Genomic DNA, 23,431 nt, shown 5'->3' with positions numbered 1-23,431 from the left:
CACTATTTGTCCACAATTCATTCTCTAATGACCAATGCTTCCCTCTTTAATATAAAAGTAACCCCAAACCAATCATATATATATATATATATATATATATATATATATATATACATATATATATATATATATATATATATATATATATATATATATATATATATATATATATATATATATACATATATATATATATATATATATATATATATATATATATATATATATATATATATACACACACACACACACACACACACAGGGTGGGGAAGCAAAATGTACAATATTTTGAGGCAGGAATTGAAAGACAGTGTATGACCAATTAGTTTATTGAAAGTCATGAGAATTTATTTGCCACAAGAAAATTTACATAATAGAAAATGTTTTTATTCTATGTGTCCTCCTTTTTTCTCAATAACTGCCTTCACACGCTTCCTGAAACTTGCGCAAGTGTTCCTCAAATATTTGGGTGACAACTTCTCCCATTCTTCTTTAATAGTATCTTCCAGACTTTCTCGTAATAGTTTTGCTCATAGTCATTCTCTTCTTTACATTATAAACAGTCTTTATGGACACTCCAACTATTTTTGAAATCTCCTTTGGTGTGACAAGTGCATTCAGCAAATCACACACTCTTTGATGTTTGCTTTCCTGATTACTCATATGGGCAAAAGTTTCTGAAAAGGTATGGATAATAGCGTTAGGTATGATTATGACATCAATATATGTTTGGTTTCAAAACAACTGACGTAGTGCTTGCTGAGAAAAAACAACTAAATGTTCATTGTAAATTTTGCTTCCTCACCCTGTATTTATATATATATATATATATATATATATATATATATATATATATATATATATATATATATATATATATATATATATATATTTATATCAACAGATGTACTTGATCCCCAGGGGAAAATCACTTCTTTCACCAGCTTTATCAAATGAAAGAAAGAAAGAAAGAAAGAAAGAAAGAAAGAAAGAAAGAAAAAACAAAACAAAAAAACGAAAACAAGGAATCATCAGTCCATTAGCCATCAGACTGTGGTATTGTCAGCTCTGATGGCATGATGGATCTTCTAAACCTGTCAGTCCTGCATCTTTATGATATTAGTCGCCCACTGCAACTGCTTTTCTGGTTTGTCAGAAAAAGACGAGGAGGTTGATCTGGATTTTCCCAGATGCCCCACCTTCCTCAGTGTGTATCTCGTAGTCTTACAGTCCCTAGTGTGCTCAGCTTCTCTTCAAATAAAACAGCTTTTTTCGACAGTTTGTCCTGCCAATTTGTATCCTTTTATCTGTAGTTACCTTCACAGCAGACACAGCATAGAAGAGAGCAAAACATGTGTAGTATCTAAAAGCAGATGTCAAAATAGCTGACTGTCCCAATTGATAGCATGCATCAGGAACAATTCCATCAGGTTGTCCAGATGCACACCAAGATATTTTTATATGGGTATCTCACCATCCACCTCACATATGTTGACTGGTTGAAGAGGAGGATTAGTCTCTCTCTCTCCATCATTTATTTGGTCTTTTCGGTGTTCAGAAAGGCACTTTTTGTGATTCCATTCACAGAAGATGTTGTGAACTGAATTAGTATCATAATAAAATGTGATTTCCCAATGAGTTTTAAATGAAAGCTCAGAACAGTGTTTTTGAGTTGAGGAGATACAAACTGGGAAAAGATGGGATTGTATTTTATCCTTCTGACAGTGGGCAGAGTCTGTGACCTATCAATCAAGTCTGTATGTTTTTCTCCGGTTTATCTTTTTACTGGTTTTTGTGTCTGAACTGCAGACGTCCACATGGAGGAGGATCCTCCTGCAGTACAGATTCACCAGAACCATCAAGTCCACCAGATCCATCAGAATCATCAGGTCCTCCAGAACCCGGCTGAGGACTGCATGGGTGAGCCAGATAGTTTAAGCATTATTTTCTCTGTCATTAGTTTGAGCGAGTCCAGAAGATGAGATGAATGTCTGTTAGAATTTATAAAAATCAAATAGTGAAAGAATTTGCTAAAAACAAGTGAGGTTTTCAAAAAGTGAACAAAAGCGTCCTCAAGTTACTCTCTATTAAAGTTATGGCCAAAAACCGCAACCTCTGGCCACTTGCCTTTCATCAGTCCACCCTTCATTCCAAGTGTATGTTTGTGGTAAATTTATAGACATTCTGTCAAACTGTTGCAGAGATATCACTTTTTACAAAAATAGTGCAGACTGACCTCACAGCGATAAGAGGATGTATCCAAAAGCTGACAGAATGACAGGTCAACTTTATTTTTTTTCCCAACAAAGTTAATGCTTTCTGCTGAATGTGGACTTTAAATAAACAACAGATTTCTAAATTATACCTTTCATCTGACCTTTTTTAATTCTCTTGAAACCTTGAAAATCTGAAAAAATCAAACTAAGACTTAAGAAAAACTCAGCAAAAACAGGCCAATTCATCTAAATAAAACAGTAACACTACTTATGTACTGGTAAATCTGCAGAATATAAGTTGTTTTGCAGCTTCATTTCCTCTGGACTCTGTAGCTGGAAACAAAGTGGATGTGAATCATGATTGTATTGCTGCTATAAATTTCATGTGGGAGAACTGTCAGCCTTTTGATCTCCTTTCTGTTGTCTGATGGTTGAAAGGTAGTTGCCGGTAGATCAGTATTTCGGTTCTATGTTCATCCTGTAGATCGAGATAATCTAACACTGTGAATTACAGTGTATCAGATTCACCACCTTCACAGAATACTAGGAAACTCGTCCACTGTTACCACCACTGGGAACCATCGAGAAATTCACAGAACCATAGTTACATTCATTATTTTAACATCATATCACTCTCTTGCTGTTACCATGACAACAGCTTGAGACGCTTTGACTTCTGGACAGATTGGTTAATGATGTATGAGTGCTGTATTTCTGTTTGTGGTTTCAGACCTGGGTGATGGCGTTGACCCAGAAACTGGAGAGCGAGCACAGGGATGATACAGTCCACTACCTGTCAATCACACTGACTCCAAGTGGCCAAAGACAGCACTGCAGCTTCAGCTTCCTGCAAACACAGGAAGTGTTGAGAGGATGACACCTGGTGATGTGACGTGACCTGTTACAAGCCCGAAACATATCAGTTACATGCTGTCTCCTCAGCTGACACCAGAGATGACGCAAACAGCTGACCAGTTTCTCCTTTATAGTTTAAAAAAAAACAAAAACATTCAGTCCATTCATTGTTTATTACACGTTAAGTAAAATGTAAAGACATATAAGACATAGAACATGGTGTTATTTACATTGAAGTCTGTTACATCCTGTTTGTTTTTTCCTTTAGTGAATGTGAAAAGATGTTAGTGTTTTAACAAGAAAAAACAAACATCCATGAGTTCATTACAGATTCTTAACTGATATAAACCAGATTAAACTAGTAAAAATGGAATAAATTAGTCTAATCTGGATTTATCTCTCTGTTATTCTGGTGTAAACTTGTCTAATCCAGTTTAATCGGGTCAAAACTAATTTAATATATTATACCTTTGTCTGATCCAGTTTTATTTGTTCTGCTGTTTAATGTGGTCGGATCCAGGACAGAAAACAGGTCTTAATGTAAAACTCTTTTATTGAAAAAAACTTATATTTTTACAAAAACAATAAATAATACATTTACATTTATTTACAGACTTTTATATGTATAATAAATACACCTTTTACCATCTGCTGTGAATCCTTTCAAAATAAAACTTCTGAAAAGTCTTCAACTATGTAATTTGTGTCACTGATGAACCTGAAACTCCTGTGATTGGTTCAGTTCAGTCTTCATCTTCATTGGCCACTGCTGCTTCAGTGGGTGGAGCTTCATCCTCTGAGCTGGTCTGACGAGCGGCTGTCCGAAAGAGACGCATCAAATCACGAAACCTCTGAGAGACCTGCACAGACCACGATAGTTTAAAAAAAAAACACTCTGAGGGACCTGCAGAGATGATGACAATTAGGAAGAGGACAGGACCACCAGCCACTCACCTCAGAGGGAGTCTTGTTGCCAAGCAGACTGGAGATCTCCTGGAACGTGTTCTGATTGGCTCCTTCCTGCTGACAGGTGGTCAAAATGACTCGATCAGCTTCTCTGAAAAAAAGGCCGCAAGAGTCAGGGTCATACTCAAGATTCATCTGGTTTCAACTGTTTTTTGTCTAAAGGGGAGGTCAGGTCTTATGAAGGGGCAACTTTGGAAAAATAATTTAATAACAACAGGAAAAAAGCTGATTAATGACAAGTATTAATCCAAGTCTTCATTATGTATATGGTGAAATGACCATGTTGAGGTTTACCTGGTCCACAGGATGACCTTCTCTCCACTCGCCGTCAGAGAAATGTTCTTGGCACAAACGGGGAGGTCAGGAGGAGGACTAGGCCGAGGAGGACTGGGCCAAGGAGGAGGACCAGCAGGACTAGAAGTGGAGGAGGCAGCAGGAGGTGAGCTGGGTTGGAGCGCCTCATCTCTCCTAGTCTTGTTCAAAGCTGGACTTTGCTCCTTCTCACTGCTCTTGGTCTCCTCCTCATCTTCCTCATCCTCCTCATCTTCTAATTCATCCTCCTCTTCCTCCTTCTCATCATTCAAAGGGAACGAGCCCTCCCATGATGCTGCTCTGCAATCTGTCGACAGAAACAGACTTCAGTTTCCTGTTTTTTCAATATCCTGCTTTCAGTGTTGGTTAGTTTTGTGTAATAAAGTACAAAATAAATACAACTACAATCAGTTAGCATTAGTGAGAAAAACCTTCCTGCTCTAAATATTGTGGACAAAAACTTTTACATATTCTTTTACATAAAATGTATGTGTTAAATATAATGGTTAATCACACCAAGAACATCCTTCAGAGGTGAAATTCAATATTTGCCTTCAACGTTACTGTACAATTTTGGATTAAATTGAAATTTTCGGGATTGAAATTTTTTGTATGGTTTAAACATTGGTTAGTAAATGAATCATGAAGTCATCAAATGCAATGAATGACATGACACTGGTGAGGTGATTTAAACAGCACCATAATGTATTACCTTATACACAGAATAGACTAAATACAGTTAAGTTATAACTTGTAAAGTGATCTAAACTGGTCTAATCTGGACTAATTTAGTCTAAACTAACAATCACATCTATGAGCAGGTTTTGATGAAAACAATGATAAAAAGCCTAAACTTGAATGAAGATATTCAGCATCACAAAGGCTCAGAAATTCCAAGCTAATCCAGCCAGCCATTAATAAATAAAACTCCTCAAACTGTTTCTATAAAGTTTCATATGTAGTTTCAGCTGAAGTAATACTTAAATAACTCAGGGTAAGACTAACAGCAATTAAGAACTTAGCTAAAATTAGTCTAAAACTACTTTAAAAAGTGATAAATGTTCAAAAGACAATAATAAATTAAAGCCGCAAGCGGCATCTAAAGGCCCTCGCCAAGGGCACGTCCAGTGGAAGTATGCTCATCGTTCAACAGGTGGCGCTCTAGCACCAAATTTTGTGTCTTCTGATGAATGGGTGTAGGCCTGGGACACTGACAATTGACTCAAATTTGAGACAAATCAGTGTTCATATGTCCGAATTGAACAAAATTTTGCATGAATAAATCTGTAGGGGGCGCTATGAGCCAAAATTCAATTTGTTCCATTGAATGGGTGTAGGCCTGCGAGATGTACCACTGAGTCAAATTTGAGCCAAATCGGTGTTCGTATGTCTGAACTGATGCAATTTTCGTGAAGGTAAATTTGTAGGGGGCGCTATTGTGTGAAATGGCATTTTCTTTTGATAAATGGGTGTAGGCATTGACAACTGTTTCAAATTTGAGCCAAATTGGTGTTCATATGTCTGAAGTGAAGTAATTTATGTAAAAGTAAAATTGTAGGGGGCGCTATAGGTCCAAATTTCAAATTTGTCTGATAAATGGGTGTAGGCCTGATAGATAGATGTCTGAGTCAAATTTGAGCCAAATTGGTGTTCGTATGTCCGAACTGAAGCAATTTGAATAAAAATTTTTTTTAAAAAGCTTGTAGGGGGCACTGTAGTGCGAAATTTCAGTTTTTTTGACAAGTAGGTGTAGGCACGGGAGACAGATGTCTGAGTAAAATCTGAGCCAAATCGGTGGTCGTATGTCCGAACTGATGTCATTTTTGTAAATGTACATTTGTAGGGGGCGCTATAGTGTGAAATTTCAATTTCTTTTAATAAATGGGTGTAGGCCTGGGAGATGGACGACTCCTTCAAATTTGAGCCAAATCGGTGTTTGTATGTCTAAGCTGAAGCAATTTTTGTAATGGTAAATTACCGAAGAAACTTTGCGAAGTTTGCGACATCGTCACACAAAAACAGTAACACCGATCCAAAAAATTCGGCTAACTTTTGATGCCCCACTTCTCTAGATACTGTATACCAATTTTGAGCTCATTTGGCCGAACGGCTTAGTAGGAGATAGTTAAAATACGACGTCAGCGAAAACGCTGACTCAGCATTTTGGAAATTTCAATCCAATATGGCTGACTAAGGGTGGGTTTAGGGGCGTGGCCATAATTATATTTTTTGTTTGTCTCCTCATGATGAATCTGTGTACCGATTTTTGTGGCTATACGACAAACTTTATGTTGGACGTGCTCCCATTGACGCAATGCATTTCCACTTTTCAAGGGGGCGCTGCAGCAACATTTCTTAACCGGCATCTACGAAACCTATATGTAAATTCAATTTTGCACATTTCTGAATTTTGGGCAAAATTTGGTGAGTTTTCGTAAATGTTTAGGGGGTCAAATTTTAGCTCAAAGCGCAGGAGAAAGAAAAATAAACATTAAATAAAAAATAATTAAAAAAAAAATAATAATCTGAGCAAGAACAATATAGCCGTTTCCGTGGCAACCAGGTATTTGACCTTATTTGAAAGTTGTCGAGCTCCCCCACATGTCTGTAGGGTCAGAGGTCACGTGTCGTGCACTTAAACACATGTGACTGACCCCGACTGAGTGTGTCCCATTGACTCCCATTCATTCTGAGCAGGTGTAAATATGCGATTTGTGCACATGTCATATACATCGTCGGAAAGGTCTCAGTGCCGTGAATGTGAATATGTGTGAGAGTGGCGACAGTGGCGAAAGGCGACCGCGTCACTGGCGATTTCGTCCCCATGCGCCCACTGCAGACTCAATAGGCCCTGCGCCAGCTTTACTCGGCTCGGGCCTAAATATTAAAAATTTTTGTAGGGGGCGCTGTATTGCAAAATTTCAGTTTCTTTTGATAAATAGGTGTAGGCCTTGGAGACAGATGTCTGAGTCAAATTTGAGCCAAATCAGTGTTCATATGTCCGAACTGAAGCAATTTTAATAAAAAATTTTTTTTTTAAACTTGTAGGGGGCGCTGTCGTGCAAAATTTCAGTTTCTTTTGACAAATAGGTGTAGGCCTGGGAGACAGATGTCTGAGTCAAATTTCAGCCAAATCGGTGTTCGTATGTCCGAACTGATGTTATTTTTGTAAATGTACATTTGTAGGGGGCGCTATAGTGCGAAATTTCAATTTCTTGTAATAAATAGGTGTAGGCCTGGGAGATGGACGTCTGAGTCAAATTTGAGCCAAATCGGTCTTCGTATGTCTGAGCTGAAGCAATGTTTGTAATGGTAAATTCACAAAGAAACTTTGCAAAGTTTGCGACGTCGTCACAAAAAAACGGTGACACCAATCCAAAAAATTCGGCTAACTTTTGATGCCCCACTTCTCTAGATACTGTACACCGATTTTCAGCTCATTTGGCCAAACAGCCAAGGAGAAGATAGTTAAAATACGACGTCAGCGAAAACGCTGACTCAGCATTTTGGAAATTTCAATCCAATATGGCCGACTAAGGGTTGGTTTTGGGGCGTGACCATAATTATATTTTTTGTTTGTCTCCTCATGATGAATCTGTCTACCGATTTTCGTGGCCCTACGACAAACTTTATGTTGGACGTGCTCCCATTGGCGCAATGCATTTCCACTTTTCAAGGGGGCGCTGCCACCACATTTCTTTACCGACATCTACGAAACCTATATGTAAATTAAATTTTGCACATTTCTGAATTTTGTGCAAAATTTGGTGAGTTTTCGTAAATGTTCAGGGGGTCAAAATTGAGCTCAAAGCACAGGAGAAAGAAAAATAAAAAAAAATAAAAAAAATAATAATAATAATCTGAGCAAGAACAATATAGCCGTTTCTATGGCAACCACGTATTTGGCCTTATGTTAAAGCTCTCGAGGTCCCCCACATGTCTGTTGGGTCAGAGGTCACGTGTCGTGCACTTTCACCCACGTGACTGACCCCGACTTGGCGTGTCCCATTGACTCCCATTCATTCTGAGCAGGTGTAAATATGCGATTTGTGCACATGTCATATACATCTTCGGAAAGGTCTCAGTGCCGTGAATGTGAATATGTGTGAGAGTGGCGACAGTGGCGAAAGGCGACCGCGTCACTGGCGATTTCGTCCCCATGCGCCCACTGCAGACTCAATAGGCCCTGCGCCGGCTTTACTCGGCTCGGGCCTAAAAATAAATAAAAGTGGCAAGTACAAGTACAAAGTTCAACAAAGAAAATGTTTAAAAAATTGACAAATGTTAACTAATCAACAAAAAACATGTTAAAAAATGTAAAGCTTTTGATTGGATGTTACTGTGTCAATATAAACATCATATGGATGGAATACAACCAGACCTGGTAGTGGACTGTCGTCGTCTTCCTTCTGGACCAGGTCTCGGTCTTTGTCAACTGGTTCATCGTGGGCTGAGCCCATCTGAGCGTACAGAGGGTCCAGACTTTTCATGGCTCTGGACACGCCCCCTGAGCTCTGGGAGAACATCAACAGGTGTTTCAGGTGAGTTTTCGGTCAGTGACTCACTATATACATCATAGGTTGAGGACGTACCTTGTTGCCATGGCAACGGGAACATTCTTTCTTCCTGTGTCTGCGGATTTTCACCTGATGGCAGAGGCAGGGCCAGGCTTTATCCGGCCAATCACATTCCTGATTCAGACATGACACATGTTGATCAGTCACAAGACTGTTTGCTTTGATGTTTATCTGTTTGTTTGTTTGTTTATTTACTGACCTTATAGTTCCTGTGAGTCTCTATCTTCCTTCTCTGACGCCGAACCACCATTGGTCGTATTTTATGCCCCTCCTCCTCTTCTTCAAGCTCAGGTAGTGTGACCTCCTCAAAACCACTGCTTGCTCCACCCCCTAAACCTAAGCCAATGCCCTCTCCACCGTCTGACCCACCTCCTGCATCCTCTGGCCAATGAGCTTCCTCAAACTGGCCCGGGCGAGCTGGAGGGGGGCGGAGCTCATCAAAAAATACCCAGAATTCAGCCTGAAGATGCGTGTGGCCTTTCAGAAGGGCAGCCATCTGTGCCTTTAGCTGAAAGAGCAAAAACTTTAAACTACACACTCCTGTTTCGGTCATTGTTAACTATGCCAAATCTAGAGTTTCAGATTTAATAAACTCTGCTATGTGCGCCGTATGTTTTAGTTTCAGTAAACTCTGCCACACATCAAGTTTCAGGTTGAGTAAACTCTGCCATACCTCGTGGATACTGGTAGGACTCAAGTCTGGACCAGTCTGTAGGGCCTTGATGATCTTCTGATAGTGAGACGGATTATCTCCAAAACTAATCTCCAACTGTCTGAGGAAACGACGACTGCGATCAAAAGCCTGTTGCTCCTCAAACTGAAAACCAGAAGCAGGAGACACAAGAATCAAGCTGCTAGTTTATGTACATGCATCATAGAAAATTTAACAGTAATTTTATAATGAATGGTTTGTCTCAGTTATTCATTAAACAGTCAAAGTTATTTGTCATTCTTTCATCAGTCTGGATATTTAGGATGTTCACGTTTCAAACAGATTCTCTGGTTAAAAAAATTCCGTCCTGTTCCTCACCAGTCCACACTCCAGAGCCTGATCTGGACGTAGGAAGGCAGCAAAGTCTCGAAGGAGGTCTGTCCGTTCTCCCAGGATGGATCGCAGCCTTCTGAACAGTAGCACCACTTCCTGTCCTTCTCCAACCTGTTCAAACTCACTCAGCAGAGACACGAACTCCTCCACCTTCACAGGTGCGTCCTGCAGTGCTTCACGTACCTGAGCACATCAAAAACACATCAACAAGTCACCTCATGCACCCAAACACATCAAAAAGATATCATCAGGTCACCTCAGGCACCTGAACAAATGTTATTAACGGCCCAAATAGAGCTGATACCTGTTCCAATATAAACACAGATCCAGGTTTAAACTAGAATCCATGCCTCACGGTTGTACCACCTCCACAACCAGTCACTTTACATCCTTGTCTCTTCAGACTCATACATGTAGGGGGGATTACATAAGTTTTTGCCCATGTCTAATAGTTTCTGTATGAAGCAACACACTGGATTGGAGCATTTATAACGAATTTTATCTCTAAGACAAAGCAGGCACTTTTGAGTTGAACAAAATGAAACTGTCAGGACACTGAATTAGAGTGTAGCACTAATGCAGCTGGTTTGACACTCACCAATAAGCACTAAATGAGGCTAGAGTGAGGCAGCACCATGTTAATCATTACTGATGCAAGTTGGATTTAGAGTAGAGTTTTTCTTGTCATTGTTTTTTAGCATGCATGTTCTCCCCATGTTTGTATATTTTAGCCCTGTGATGAACTGGTGATATATCCAGGGTGTACTCCACCTTCACCCCCAGGTAGATTACCTGTAAGACTATGACTACAATAAGTCAGGAGAAATCAAATAAAAGCCCTAAAAATGAACTTTACTTGAAAAATAACAAACAAATGTGCCTTAACAGACTCACCCTGTTAAGATAACTCTGAGCAAAGGCCACATCTTTGCTTTCTCTGTGAGGATCGTTGTCCAGTATGTTTTCGTCGTACAGCAACAGCAGTTTGGATGTATCCTTACTGTGACGCTCCTGACGACTCCTCCTCAGACCACGAGGAGGCCGACTCCTACCTGAGAAGACAGAGGAGGAGGAGGAGATTTTAGCCTGTTATCAATGAATTGAGTAAGCAGATAACAGATGTCTGACCAAACAAACTAAATATGTTTATAGTAGAAATGTGCACATCTGACCTCGCCCTCGTCCTGGTCCTCGCCCTCCTCCTCTGGGTGTCCCCTCTCCAGACGGTGTCTCCTCGTCCCCTCCCACCTTGTTGCCCCTCCCTTCTCTGGACTCCTCCCCTTTAGTAGGCCCCTCCTCTTCCTCTTCTTCTTCTTCTTCCTGAGAACCAGCTGATGTTGGAGAATGATCTTCCTCCGAATCTCCATCTGCACAGAGTCTCCTCTCTGCTGCAAGCCACGTCAGCTGCTTCATCGTCTCCTACAAAACCAGGTTTATTACAGTCAATGCAAACTGAAACTAAAAGCAGCAGTGAAAAATTATTTTGTTAGTGTTCAAACAAAAGAAAAATAAATAAAAAGCCCTCCATCCCTGCCCCACTCATAAACAAGACCCTGAGATAGTAAAACTCCTCTACTTGAGGAACTAAATCAACCTCAACCCAGAGCAACACTCCATCGTTTACTGACTGATGGACCATGGCCTCAGACATGAAAGTGCTGATTCTCAAAACACTGGAGATCACAGCTCAGTGAAACCAACAGTGTTATCATCCACAAAAAGACGCTATGTGAACTTGAATTGAAACAGTCACCTTTCACCACTTTGGGACACCAGTAAATTATGTCCAAAAATCATCAGAACTGGTGAAGGGCAGCCCTGGAGGAGTGTGCAGCTCTGGCTCTGGGTATCCAAAGACCAAATGACTTGTATTGGTGGGTCCTGTAGTCCATGCTCAGGATATGGAGGACATAACCAGGGACATGTTCAAATGCCCTAAATATGTCCACAGAGCACATTTGGACCAGCAGGGCAAAGCGCTATGCACCCTATGAACAACCGGACTGGGCTTCAAGGTTTTTCAGACCCAAGACAGCAGGGTTAACCTGCTGTTCGCAGAGAAGCTGTTAACAGCCAGTTGAGCTTCTGGGATGCTTTGAGACCCCAGGGGCGCAAGTAGCAAATTGCTCTCACAATAAGACAGATAACCCCAGGGGTGGCGGTTTCTGCCAGAGTAGAGCATCTTTTCTGCACTTCCATTTTGTTTGTTTTATTCTGCTATTGTCCTACGTAATTTTATGTTTCTATGCATCTGTAAATCACTTTGAATTGCATTGTGTATGAATGTTGCTATACAAATACATTTGCCTTGCCTTGCTTTACCCACCTGCACTTACTCCACAATCAGAACAAAAACTGGGTTGTTCTTAATGTAACTAAGGTTTCACTAACCAGCCAGACACTCAACTCCAGCATGTGGCATAACTCCTCTGACAGTTGAAACACACCTTCAAATCACACCTTCTTTAAAAGGGAAGCCACCACCCAGTCTAATGATCCAGATCACTGTCCCCAACCTCTGCATGATGTTGAAGAAGTGCATCAGCCTGGACAGATCCACAGGATACTCCACTGCTTCCCCCTCCTAGTTCATGTTCTCCCATTACATAGTTTTGCCTCCATATCAGCCAAAGTTGGACTCTGCCAACTCTTTCCATGCGGACTGATTCTGGTGTCCCACAAGCCAACTAGACTCAACAGGACTCCTCCTTCAGGACACTGTACACACCAGTGACCTGACAGCCAGAACTCAATACAGCCACTTTCACAATAGAGGTACAGAACTTCATCCATTTGGAATCAATGTCCCAGACTCAGGATGTAACAGAAGCTCTGCTGGAAGTGAGATTTGAAGATCTTCAATCTCCAGATTTTCCCAATTCACCTTCAATATATGTCCATCCCCCTTGCCATCAGATCCAACTGACCATGAGGTGAGGATCAGCTGATAGATCAGGTCCTCTCTTCACCTAAGATAAACAGATACAAATCTAATAATGTGGCTAAAACCTGTCCTGGTGCCATGGGGACTGATGAACACCTTTCCAATAACAGACCACAGGTTCAGATCAGGCAGTACCTCCTACACCCCCACCCCCCCACACACACACACACCCCACTCCTAGAAGTGAGTCATTTACCTGTAGCTCTGGAACAGATAGGACCGACTCCTCTGAAGCTGAAGACATAACTTCCTCTTCATCTTCATCCTGTGTGAGATCGTCAAAGTCTTCCTCCTCCTCTTCTTCACCTTGACGTTCCTGATCTTCATCCTTATCTTTCTCCCCATCTTCCTCCTGGTCGTCCTGATCTCCACCCCCGTCCTCATCCCGATCTCCGCCCCCATCCTCATCTCGATCTCCACCCCCATTCTCGCCCCCATTCTCTTCCTGATCTCCGCCCTCATCCTTGTCCCGATCTCCTCCTTCTTCCCCATCCTCCCTCTGATTCTCCTCCTCTCCTTCTCCTCCACCTGGATCCTCCTCACTTCCTCCTCCTCCAGTGTCTCCTCCCTGCTCCTCCACCTCTTCTTCGTTTGCAGTGTTTTCTCCTTTGTTCATGATGATGTCTTCAATCATCCACTGCTCCTTGTCTTTATCATTTTTCTGTTCCTCCTTCACTCTTGGACATATGGACATCGGGTGGACTTCCTCTCTGACTGGTCCCAGGGGTTTTTGGAAAGTGCCCGAGGGTGGAGCTGTGGGTGTCCACAACATCTGTAAGAGGACGAAGCCTGGCTCCATGCTGGTGGATGAGGAGGGTATGGCAGCGGCTGTGGTGCTGGGACTGGACAGTGAGGAGATGGGGAGAAGAAGAGGGAGTGTGTCTGTATTGCTTTGCTGTGCTATCTGGCCAATGGGAGGGCAAAGTTCTTTGATGTCAGCACTCACAGGGTGGGTGGGTCCAGGTTTGACTGCAACTGATTGGACAGACTCACATTTTAAAGGTGGAACAAAAGATCTGTCCTCCTGTTTGTCTTCCGGAGCTTTGGCAAGTGGCAGCAGTGAGGCATTGTGGGCCAGGGTGAAAAGGCGTCTTTGGGGGGGTGGGCGTGACTTAGGGATCCAGTAGGGGTGGAGCCTGAGGATGCAGCCAGGCGGCCGGGAGGCAGGGTAACGAGGAGGACAGGTTGAGACCAGACGAGTCTTCTGGATGATCTCCTGACTGTTCTGTGGGAGTAAATCAGAAAACCAGTTACCAACAGTAACCACTGCTCACTGCTCCCTCTGCTGGATAGTCAGAAACACAAATTTACAGTATTCAATATGAGGTGCTGTAAAGATCTTTCTACATCATACAACGACCATAACAAAACTGGCAAGTGTAGAAATGCTAGTGGTTTAACTATGACCTCAGTAGTGGTGAGCATAACCTCCAAAGTGATTTGATGAAGGATGAGAGACACTGACAGCTAATCAGAAAACGTCTGAATTTACAGCACGTCACATGCAACATGCCACATTACCACTGCATGTTACTGACTTAAGTTATTATCCTGATTATTATCAAGAATTAGTTTTCAGACCTTGTGAAGTATGCTGAATCTTGTGGATCATTTTTTGTGGAACTTTTGTGATGAACTGCAGGATTTTGTGTTGAAATGTGATATCTTTATTCTAGTATGCAATACAGTGGATTAACATCCCCTGTTCTGTCTTTTCTATGATGCAGGATTGTCATGAATTCAAAGTCAAAACATATATGGATTTCAAGTTGGAACATGCACAGATTTTATCAACATCAGGTGATAAGGATTAATTTATAAGCAAAGTAGAAGGTTCTGGCACAGCCTCAACGACACACAGCCTCAGACAGGACTCAGATAACCGGAGCTGCTGTTTGCAAAACAATATTATAATTAGCTAACATTCTCAGTGTGGACAGCCCTTAAAAGATGATTAAAAAGGTTCAGTCCTGTTCACACTTTAAGGACAGTATAGGATGGTTGTTTAAGATTAATATGTAAGCTGATTACTGCATATTCAGCTGTGAAATAACACCTGAAAGCCCAAAGCAAATCGTGGTTGGCACATTGGATCACATTTTGCATCAGAAATAAAACTGAGATGATACACATTTGCATTCCATGCTCCATGTCTATTCAATATATCCACTGAAATTTCTCAAACAAAATATTCAATACTCTGTTGTTAAATAAAACTGTAATATGATACAAGGCACATCCAAATTGATTTGCTCATAGATTTCACTGGTTTGTTTATTTAATGTAGAATTGTGTTCAAAATAAACAGAAATACTTATTTCAAATTGAGCGTCTCAGCTTGACTACAGATACTATCCTCACCTTCAGCCAGTTGGGCATGGAGCTGCTGTCTTTGTCCACTGGGGGGCGCTGGTCTCCTGCCAGGACTCTGCTGCAGGCCAACGGCAGTGAAGGGACGACTCCATGTGTCAAAAAGTACTGAAAACACGGGAAGAATCAGCTTAGTTAGGTTTGATTGATGCTTATTCCATTTAGGTCATACAGCATTCAATCCTCATCAGTGAAGACAAATCTGCTGTTGTAACAACAATCAACGTGGCTTTTAACAGCTACTGAAAGAAAGTATTTACTTGTTGCAGAACCAACTTCTGATTTACAGTTTAACCAGTTGTTCTACACAAGGTGTTTGTAGAAACATATAGTATGTGCTAATGCTAGTGGTTTGATTAATCCGAACATTCAACTTGAATCTGAACATTTCAAATTTCTCCACAAAATTTCAGCTTCATTCACCCCCTGAAACTACTCTTATGGTCAGATGTTGAACAGTATTATTCTTTTGGCCTTTTTTTAGTGACATCTTTAGTGGCGTTACCTTCACGACGTTGTTGGCCGGCGCTCTGGAACCATTCAATTCTTTCACGCGTTTCATCAAGTTCCAGTGTTTCTTACACAGCAGGTAGGTGCTGATTAGCTGATTGGGCTGAACCGCTCCCTCAAAGTGCTTCATTCCCAGAACAATCAACCTGCACAAGAGCATGATTGGAGGTCTTATATAGTGACAAATCTGTATGGTTGTAAATCTAAACACTCAGTAGGTTTGTCTACAAGTACACATACATACCCATCCTCTCCTTTGGTGAACATGCTTCGGTTGTGTCGCATGTGGAGAGCGGGGTCAAGGCTGCAGACAGGAAGTAGTTCAGGGTAGAGAAAGACAGGCCGAGTGGCAAACAACCAGGCGGTGTCGGAGGGCAACAGAGGGAAGGCACAGCCTAAACAAGCAGAGGAACAGGAACATCTCAGAGAAACGTGATATTGGAAACAGAACATCATACTGGTTTCAGTTGTCCTCCATACTGTTGGTGGTTGGTGTCATCCTAGGCAACAAGCGTCTGGAAGCAGGGGCTGGACCAGGACCAGGTGGTCTTTCTCTTTGCTCCACCTCTTGTAGCAGCTCCAGAGACCCCTGAAGGTTAGACCCTCTGAAACTACTGACAAGGACAACCTCCTCCTGACGACATGCAAATTGATGCAGCTCCTCCTGCAGAATGAAGTCATTAATAAGACATGTAGAGAATACTTGTCTTTCCCTATCTCCACATTAGCCGTTTAAGAGTTTGTATTGTTAAATAACTGAAGATACAGAGTTTGCTTTATTTGTGCTGTTCACTGACCAGGTATCTCCTACTGATGATGGCTTCATGGTCCAGGGCACTGATGTTGCGGCTCAAGAGGTGAACTTGTGTGAGCAGCTGAATATGCTGTCATGAAGGTGAAAAAGAGGAGCTGATTACTGACACTGAGACTCAGGACCAGCATACATCACATTCAGATTCATTAGGTCTGCGTAACACAGTGTGACTAATAAAAACTGATCAGACTGAGACCTGACCGTCTGTAGCAGTTTTAGAACTCAGCCTGAATTTGCTGGACACTGATAAATCTTGCTTGGACCTATCTGATCATATAACTTCAGTCCGTACCTGCTGGATCTGCTGCTGAAGCTGTTGTTTCTGGTTGTGGTTCAAGTGCAGGGTGGGGTACACCTGTCCTGGCAGCACTAATACAGGTGTGTCGGAGTCTGTCTGTGTGCTGGGCGCATCCTTCAGGTGTATGTGGTCCAAGTTGTAATTGGTCGTGTCCTGCAGGGCCCTCCTCTGCTGCTGGGCCTCGTACTGCTTCCGGACCGTCATCCGTCGCTCTGTTATCATATCAGCTAATGGTGCCTCAAACCTATACAAAACAAAATGAACCCCACAGAAAAACCACATGACCCCTGCTTCAAACAGATGAGATCTGAGAGTGAAGAGATGAAATGTTGCCTCTCAGCTTGACTCTTCTTCACATCTGTGAGTGAAGAAGCAGCAACAAAGACTGGTTTTCTCTTCCTCCTGACCCAAACAGATACAGCACATCTCTGCTGCCCTGTCCCAACAGGAGGGCCAAAACCACACCACACCTCAGAATGAAACACGATGGGCCAAGTTACCGGAGAGCCTGAGGGATGTTGAACTGAGGTCCAGCCTGGGCCAGGACTGCTTCCCCCTGTTCCTCCTCCTCCTCTTCTTCCTCCTCCTCTTCCTTCTCCCTAACTGAAACCTGCTCCTCCCGAAGCTGCAAAAAAAGCAAAAGAGGCTTAATGTTATTACAATAAATGTTTTTATTTATTGTATCACAATAAAGGTCAAATCATAATTTCTTTAACAACAGAGCCACCAACAATGGTCGATTACGGCTTAAATAAAACATTGGAAACTCAGTTTTTGACTTCCCAAATTGTGAAATTAATAAATGAATTAAGTAAAGTATTCATAAAAGATGTGATGAGAGGAAAACAATGTAAAATAAAAAACAAGATGAAAACTACAAAAATAATAGAAAAGCACTCTGAGAGCACAGACCTCTGCCAAGGCAGATCAGTGCCCTCCCCCTTATCACCACCAAAATTTAATCATTTGTTCCTTGTGCCAGTATCAACATTTCCTGAAAAATTTCATCCAAATCTGTCCATAACTTTTTGAGGTATCTTGCACACGGACAGACAGACAGACAAACCAATGCTGGCAAAAACATCACCTCCTTGGCGGAGGTAAAAAGAAGAAATCAAATTAAAATATGAAACAAGACATAGAGGCCCCAACAGGACAGAAACAAACAGCAAAAAACTAAAATCTAACCTAATTAGAAAGAGTTTTTAACAGGTGCTTCTCGACATAAACCATTTATGTGTCCACTGTAAACATCAGAACCAGAAGTGAACTAACCGTCTCAAAGAGCTCTTCCAGAAGCTCATTCACCTCCTTCTCTGAAAGACAGGTAGAAAAGCAGAGGAGTTAATGGTTGATTAATAAAACTCATCTTGACTTTGCTAGAATTTATTTGGAGGTGCACATATTGTTAAGCTTTTTGTGATTTATCATCTAATTTAGATTCTCTAAATTTTTGTACATAAATATGGCAATTATGGCAGTAATAATAATCTAAAATGATCTGAAACTGCATATTTTTATCAAATTTAGGTAACCACAGTAGCTAAGGTCTTCAGAACCCTAGGGAGAACCTTACTGGTGATCTGCACAGCCCGGTCTGTTCTGTAGTCCTCCAGGTCTGGTTCATCCAGATCCTCCAGGAAGTTGTACTCCGGGTCATCGTCATCATCAGCCTCATCTGAAACGAAACAAATAACCAGGTTGATAAAGCTGTGACAATTGTAAACAGAGTAAACAGACCCCGAACTCTGACCTCCATAGTCGGGGGCCATCAGCCCTTGCAGCCACCGAGTCCAGTGTCGATCCTCCTCTTGGTGGGCGGAGTTCTGGTCATACATGTCAGCGGTGATATCGGGAGGCAAAAGCTCCGCCTCTAGCTGATCCAGGGGGACGTTCACTAGAGGACGTTTGGAGCGTGTGCGGAACGCCAAACAGCCAGAGCCTTCATCGCCACCACCTCCTTGTTTTCTGTCTAGAGACTGACAGACAGGGAGACACACAGACAAATAAACACATACATAAACAAGCAAGATGACAGACAAATAAATAAATCACTAAGTTACTATAAAATCTGGTGGGACAGGCAGGGAGGATATCAGTCTTTTGCTGCTTCAAACTGTCTTTATCATATCAGCCTTGAAATCCTCTCCACCATAACTGGCAGGTGGGACTTTACCTGTAGGTGTTGGTGTTTATCTTTAGGACATGTTTACCTGGTAGATGTAGGCGGGGCTACAGTCCAGTTCCTCCTCCACTGCCTTCAGTCTCTCCATGAAGGATGTTTCAGGTGGACCACAGAGAGGGATCTTATTTGTGCAGGAAGAAGAATCTACCGCCTGTCCAACCAGGTTGTCTGTAGATCCCTAAATAACCAGAGGTGAAAGTTTTAAAAGGTAAAGAGGAAGAGGATTGACCAAAACATACCATTCAAATGGCCAAATGCTTTCTAAATCTATCAGATGACACACCATACATCACAGTAAGACTCGTGATTAAGAAAAGGACATTTGTTTTGTCAGGAGGTGGAGCTCCTACAGATGATTAAAACAAAGAGACTATAATGACAGTACATGTTTGATTTTATCAGATTTGCTGCAAAATCAATTATGTACTGATAGTGTTTTGACTGAAACTAAATTTCAGTCTCTAAAATGTCAGTAAAATAAATATCTGAGTGAAGTTAGCGGTTGGATTCATCAGTGTAGGTAAATCAATTGTCAGAGGTTAGACAGCAAATATACCTGTACCTTTTCTTTGAGCCGGTCTACAGGCGCTCCACGGTGACAGTCCAGATGCATTCTGGGAGGTGAAGCCAGGCTGTCTGCATCGCTGAGGAAGATCTACACAAGGATACACAACTCAGCCACACAGATTAATGAACCTTATTCATACAGTATCATAATATCATATGAACACACTGACCTCCTCAGCTGTGTCATCCTCATCTTCCTCATCAGGACAGTACTCTTCATCTGATGAGTCCTCATCGTCCGACAGATCGATGTCCACGAACTGAGCCGACTGAAAAGAAATATCTAATGTCATTCTGAACAAAATAAACAACTTCACACAGTTCATTTCAAGGTTTGATGAAAGTGTATTTACCTTTATTGTGTTGTTCATTGCAGACAGACTCCAGGTCACAGGCTGTAAATATGCAGATAGACAAACAGACAGTAAAGCAGGTTAAACAGGTTAAACTGACTGTAGATAATCTAAGGTGAGGTGTCACTGATGTTACAGGAAGTGGCATTACCTGTCCCTGTTCAACAGCCTGTTTCAGTCTGGATCGAGTCATTTTGGGCTCCTGAGGAAAACAAACATTTTTAAAACCACTTACTACTGATTCATGGAAGTTTATTAATATTTGTAAAAGTACATTACCATGTATTGGCAGCTTACCAATCATTTGTTAAGAATGAACTATTGATTAACAGGTTGTTATTATTATGTATTACATTTATTACCATTTATCTACTGTTTAATATTTACATTCATCAATGCTTAGCAACTATACAACATTATTCCCATTTTCCACCTGTTTATTAACCCTTTATTAACACAAGATTCAAGTGTGTTGTGTTTTAAACATGTTGTAAACATGTGAGGACTTAGAACACTTACAAACATGGGCAAGTCCTGTGTGTCTCTGATGGCAGCTTTCATCATGGCCACCACATGCTCATGGGTAATGACCTCCTGATGATGACACAACACAAAATGCTGTCACATACAGCCCAGTGTGGAACATGTAGTATGAGGATAGGCTGAAAGGTTCATCAGCTGACTATGAGGAAATATTGTTAGAGTGATTACTAACTGCACAGGTTCCATCCAGATGAACCCACATTTGGCAGTTCATAAGAGCAGTGGGCGCATCATGTCACTGGACAATTTCAAACAGACCTAATCAATTTCAAGGAAGGTTTCCTAACCGAAGATTAGTGTTGGGTCCATTACTTTGAAGCACACATGAAGACACAATCCATGTAATGAAAATACCACTCCATGTTATGTGCATATGGATAACATGTATGTTGTATTTTGTGTGCATTGATTAACATGTAGCATGTTATGATGTGAGAATTGTGATACAGTATATTCATGCGGTGAATGTGTTTGCAACATGTTTTAGGCCTGTGGTTCTCTTGTATGCACTATGCTATATGTGTGCAGTTACCCGATGTGGGAATTGTATTTTTTGTGGCGTAACATGTAGTGTTTTGTAATGTGGTTAGCATGTACATACTGTATGTATGAAGAATGTTGTATGTTCTGTGTGAGTGTTATGTATGTAGTATGTTGGTCCAGACTCACATGGAGGATGGCCCGTACATTCCTGGATGTCAGATTGTGTCGTCTTGACTTCCAATCCAAGTCGATGTCCAATCGTCCAAGTTCATTGTCACTGGAGTCACTGGTTTCCATGGAGACAACTTGTTCACCACCTGACCAATGAGAGACAACATGAGGAGGATGAGGGGCTCAATTGTCTCATATATAAGTATACAACACGGATTTTTAGAGGCTGACTGATTACTAAGTGATCGATAAGACTGACAATATTTAGAACTGATTTAAAGTAAAAGTTATAATCTGTCAGACCTACAATTGTTGCAATGTTGAAAGGAAGGCTTTGAACTTGAACTATGCAAGGAGGCTGCATCAAAGCTGAAGTTCAACATTTTTATAATTAGGTACGTTATGGGGTTAAAAAGTAATGGCAACTTTAGTCTGAAAATACCAAAAATCAGACCTGATAATCAGTTATCCCACTTAGTTTTTCTAACTCGTGGGCAACTGTTTACTGCTCAGTAATGTTGTCAAGGAAATATCAAGAGTTTACCTGTGGGAGGTGATGCTGGTGAGGGTGGACACTCTTCCTGTCTAAACCCAGTGGTTTGGCCATCTGTTCTCACAAACTTGGACCTCACAGGAAACACTTCCTGTTCAGCAGGATGGCGTTTCTCTGCCCGCTAGAAACAGAGCAATACCATTAATCTAATACTGACCAATACAAGATGCATCATTGGGTCTGGGTATCACATAAAACATAAAAACTCACAGCTAAATACCACTACCTAAAGGGTAATCTTTTGACAACAATTTTCCTTTTTAACTACATTAAAATAACATTACACATATATGATATTAATCACTAGTTAGATATGGGTATATGGATGGATTGTTCAAGTTCCACACAGGTTTCGTCATCTGCGTTTAAACTATAGACAAATAATGATTTGCGTTAGAAAACATACATTTCTAAACAATCAGTAATCTGTGCCTTTACATTTAAAACCAAGGAAATAGACTCAACCCCACATATTGTTCATAATAATCATATATCACTGTTTCCCCAAATCGTGTTGCTGCACTGTGGACACACGAATAAACACTTTAATTCAGCTTCAATATTATCTTGTTTGCATTAAACGAGAATGTTTTACATGAGCAAACTGACAATGCCCACCGAGATAAAACGTGACTTAGTATATGAATGACTTTAACCAGGTGTATTAAACCTAATACTGAGACGGTGCATTTCATTATTATGTTTGTGATGTTCATCCGGCGTGTGTCTGTTATGGAAACATTGGGTCCATTAGCTCCTTTAGCTCCGTATACAGCCGCTTACTGGGTTATCATTTGCTATAGATGGACCTGAATATGCCGTTAACCATCACCGACTGTCTCGTTAAATGTTTAGATGTGGTGTTAAGACACAGACTGACATATTAAATTAAAGTTTAAACACTTACCCGCATCCTGCTGATAACTGGGCTAACAGTGCTAACAGTGCTAAGGCTAATGTTCCGCCAATAACATAGCCACTTCCGCTCACGAACCTTCACAATAAAGGTTTGATATGAGTTCACCTTCACAATAAAAGCTTGCACTCTTTTGTATCTTTAGGCATTGAACTACAAACAAACACATATGCGTGTGTGCATTTAACATTTCAAGTGCATTTTTCTCAAGCTAAGCGAAAATAAAAGACAAAGGACTCAATAACACAAAGTATTTCATATTAGTTTAATCTTATCAAGTCATGAATGATTAGTTTTGTGTTGAACATGTTCCAGGGACTTAAACTCATTCTCCTGCTGGTTTACTCATTTGTTTTTGTTTGTGGTTTAATGAGGTGAAATAGCTGCTAAATCTACAACTATTGTTGAGGCAACTCCCAAATTGTTCTTCTTTACCTTTAACATTATCTTCTGAATTTTGCATATTCCTGTGAAAATTAGGTATGTTTCAATTGCAATTTTTTCTAATCGTGTAGATGTTCATAAAAGCACAGAGTAAATTCAATGGTTATTAAATCAAAATTGAGAAATCAGAAAAAAATGTGACTTTGTACATCAAGTACCATTAACGGAGCATAAAAACAAGTGTCTACAATCAGTTATTTATCAAACTACATGGTTTTCATTGGTGACTTAATGCTGCAGAAGATGATGGTGTTTCCATGTTCAGTACAGAGACTGTCCAAATGGGTCATATCTGATGAACCTGTAGAC

General features: G+C 40.9%; 1 protein-coding gene across 2 annotated transcripts; it reads right to left on the bottom strand.

Annotated features, from left to right (window-relative positions):
* Nucleotides 1–3,606: 3,606 nt before the first annotated feature.
* Nucleotides 3,607–22,728, bottom strand: gon4lb (gon-4 like b). 2 transcript variants are annotated; one of them, XM_030158974.1, is made up of 30 exons: nucleotides 22,670–22,728; nucleotides 21,754–21,883; nucleotides 21,225–21,355; nucleotides 20,532–20,606; nucleotides 20,164–20,214; nucleotides 20,013–20,054; nucleotides 19,830–19,928; nucleotides 19,649–19,747; nucleotides 19,121–19,270; nucleotides 18,661–18,886; nucleotides 18,484–18,585; nucleotides 18,183–18,223; nucleotides 17,408–17,532; nucleotides 16,902–17,151; nucleotides 16,593–16,679; nucleotides 16,276–16,459; nucleotides 16,040–16,190; nucleotides 15,791–15,941; nucleotides 15,277–15,393; nucleotides 13,112–14,140; nucleotides 11,144–11,390; nucleotides 10,866–11,023; nucleotides 9,957–10,154; nucleotides 9,600–9,743; nucleotides 9,126–9,434; nucleotides 8,942–9,040; nucleotides 8,731–8,863; nucleotides 4,332–4,656; nucleotides 4,026–4,128; nucleotides 3,607–3,931 (listed from the first exon to the last, which is right to left on the bottom strand). In XM_030158974.1, the coding sequence occupies exons 1-30, from the start codon at nucleotides 22,673–22,675 to the stop codon at nucleotides 3,815–3,817; spliced, it is 5,079 nt and encodes a 1,692-aa protein (XP_030014834.1). In that variant the 5' UTR covers nucleotides 22,676–22,728; the 3' UTR covers nucleotides 3,607–3,814. The 2 variants fall into 2 exon arrangements, with proteins under 2 accessions (XP_030014834.1, XP_030014835.1); XM_030158975.1 differs by having other exon boundaries at nucleotides 19,655–19,747.
* Nucleotides 22,729–23,431: the final 703 nt, after the last annotated feature.

This window comes from Sphaeramia orbicularis, chromosome 16, assembly GCF_902148855.1.
Source record: "Sphaeramia orbicularis chromosome 16, fSphaOr1.1, whole genome shotgun sequence".
NCBI lineage: Eukaryota > Metazoa > Chordata > Actinopteri > Kurtiformes > Apogonidae > Sphaeramia > Sphaeramia orbicularis.
Note: the sequence above shows the minus strand (reverse complement) of the source record. Positions and strands in the feature narration are given on the sequence as shown.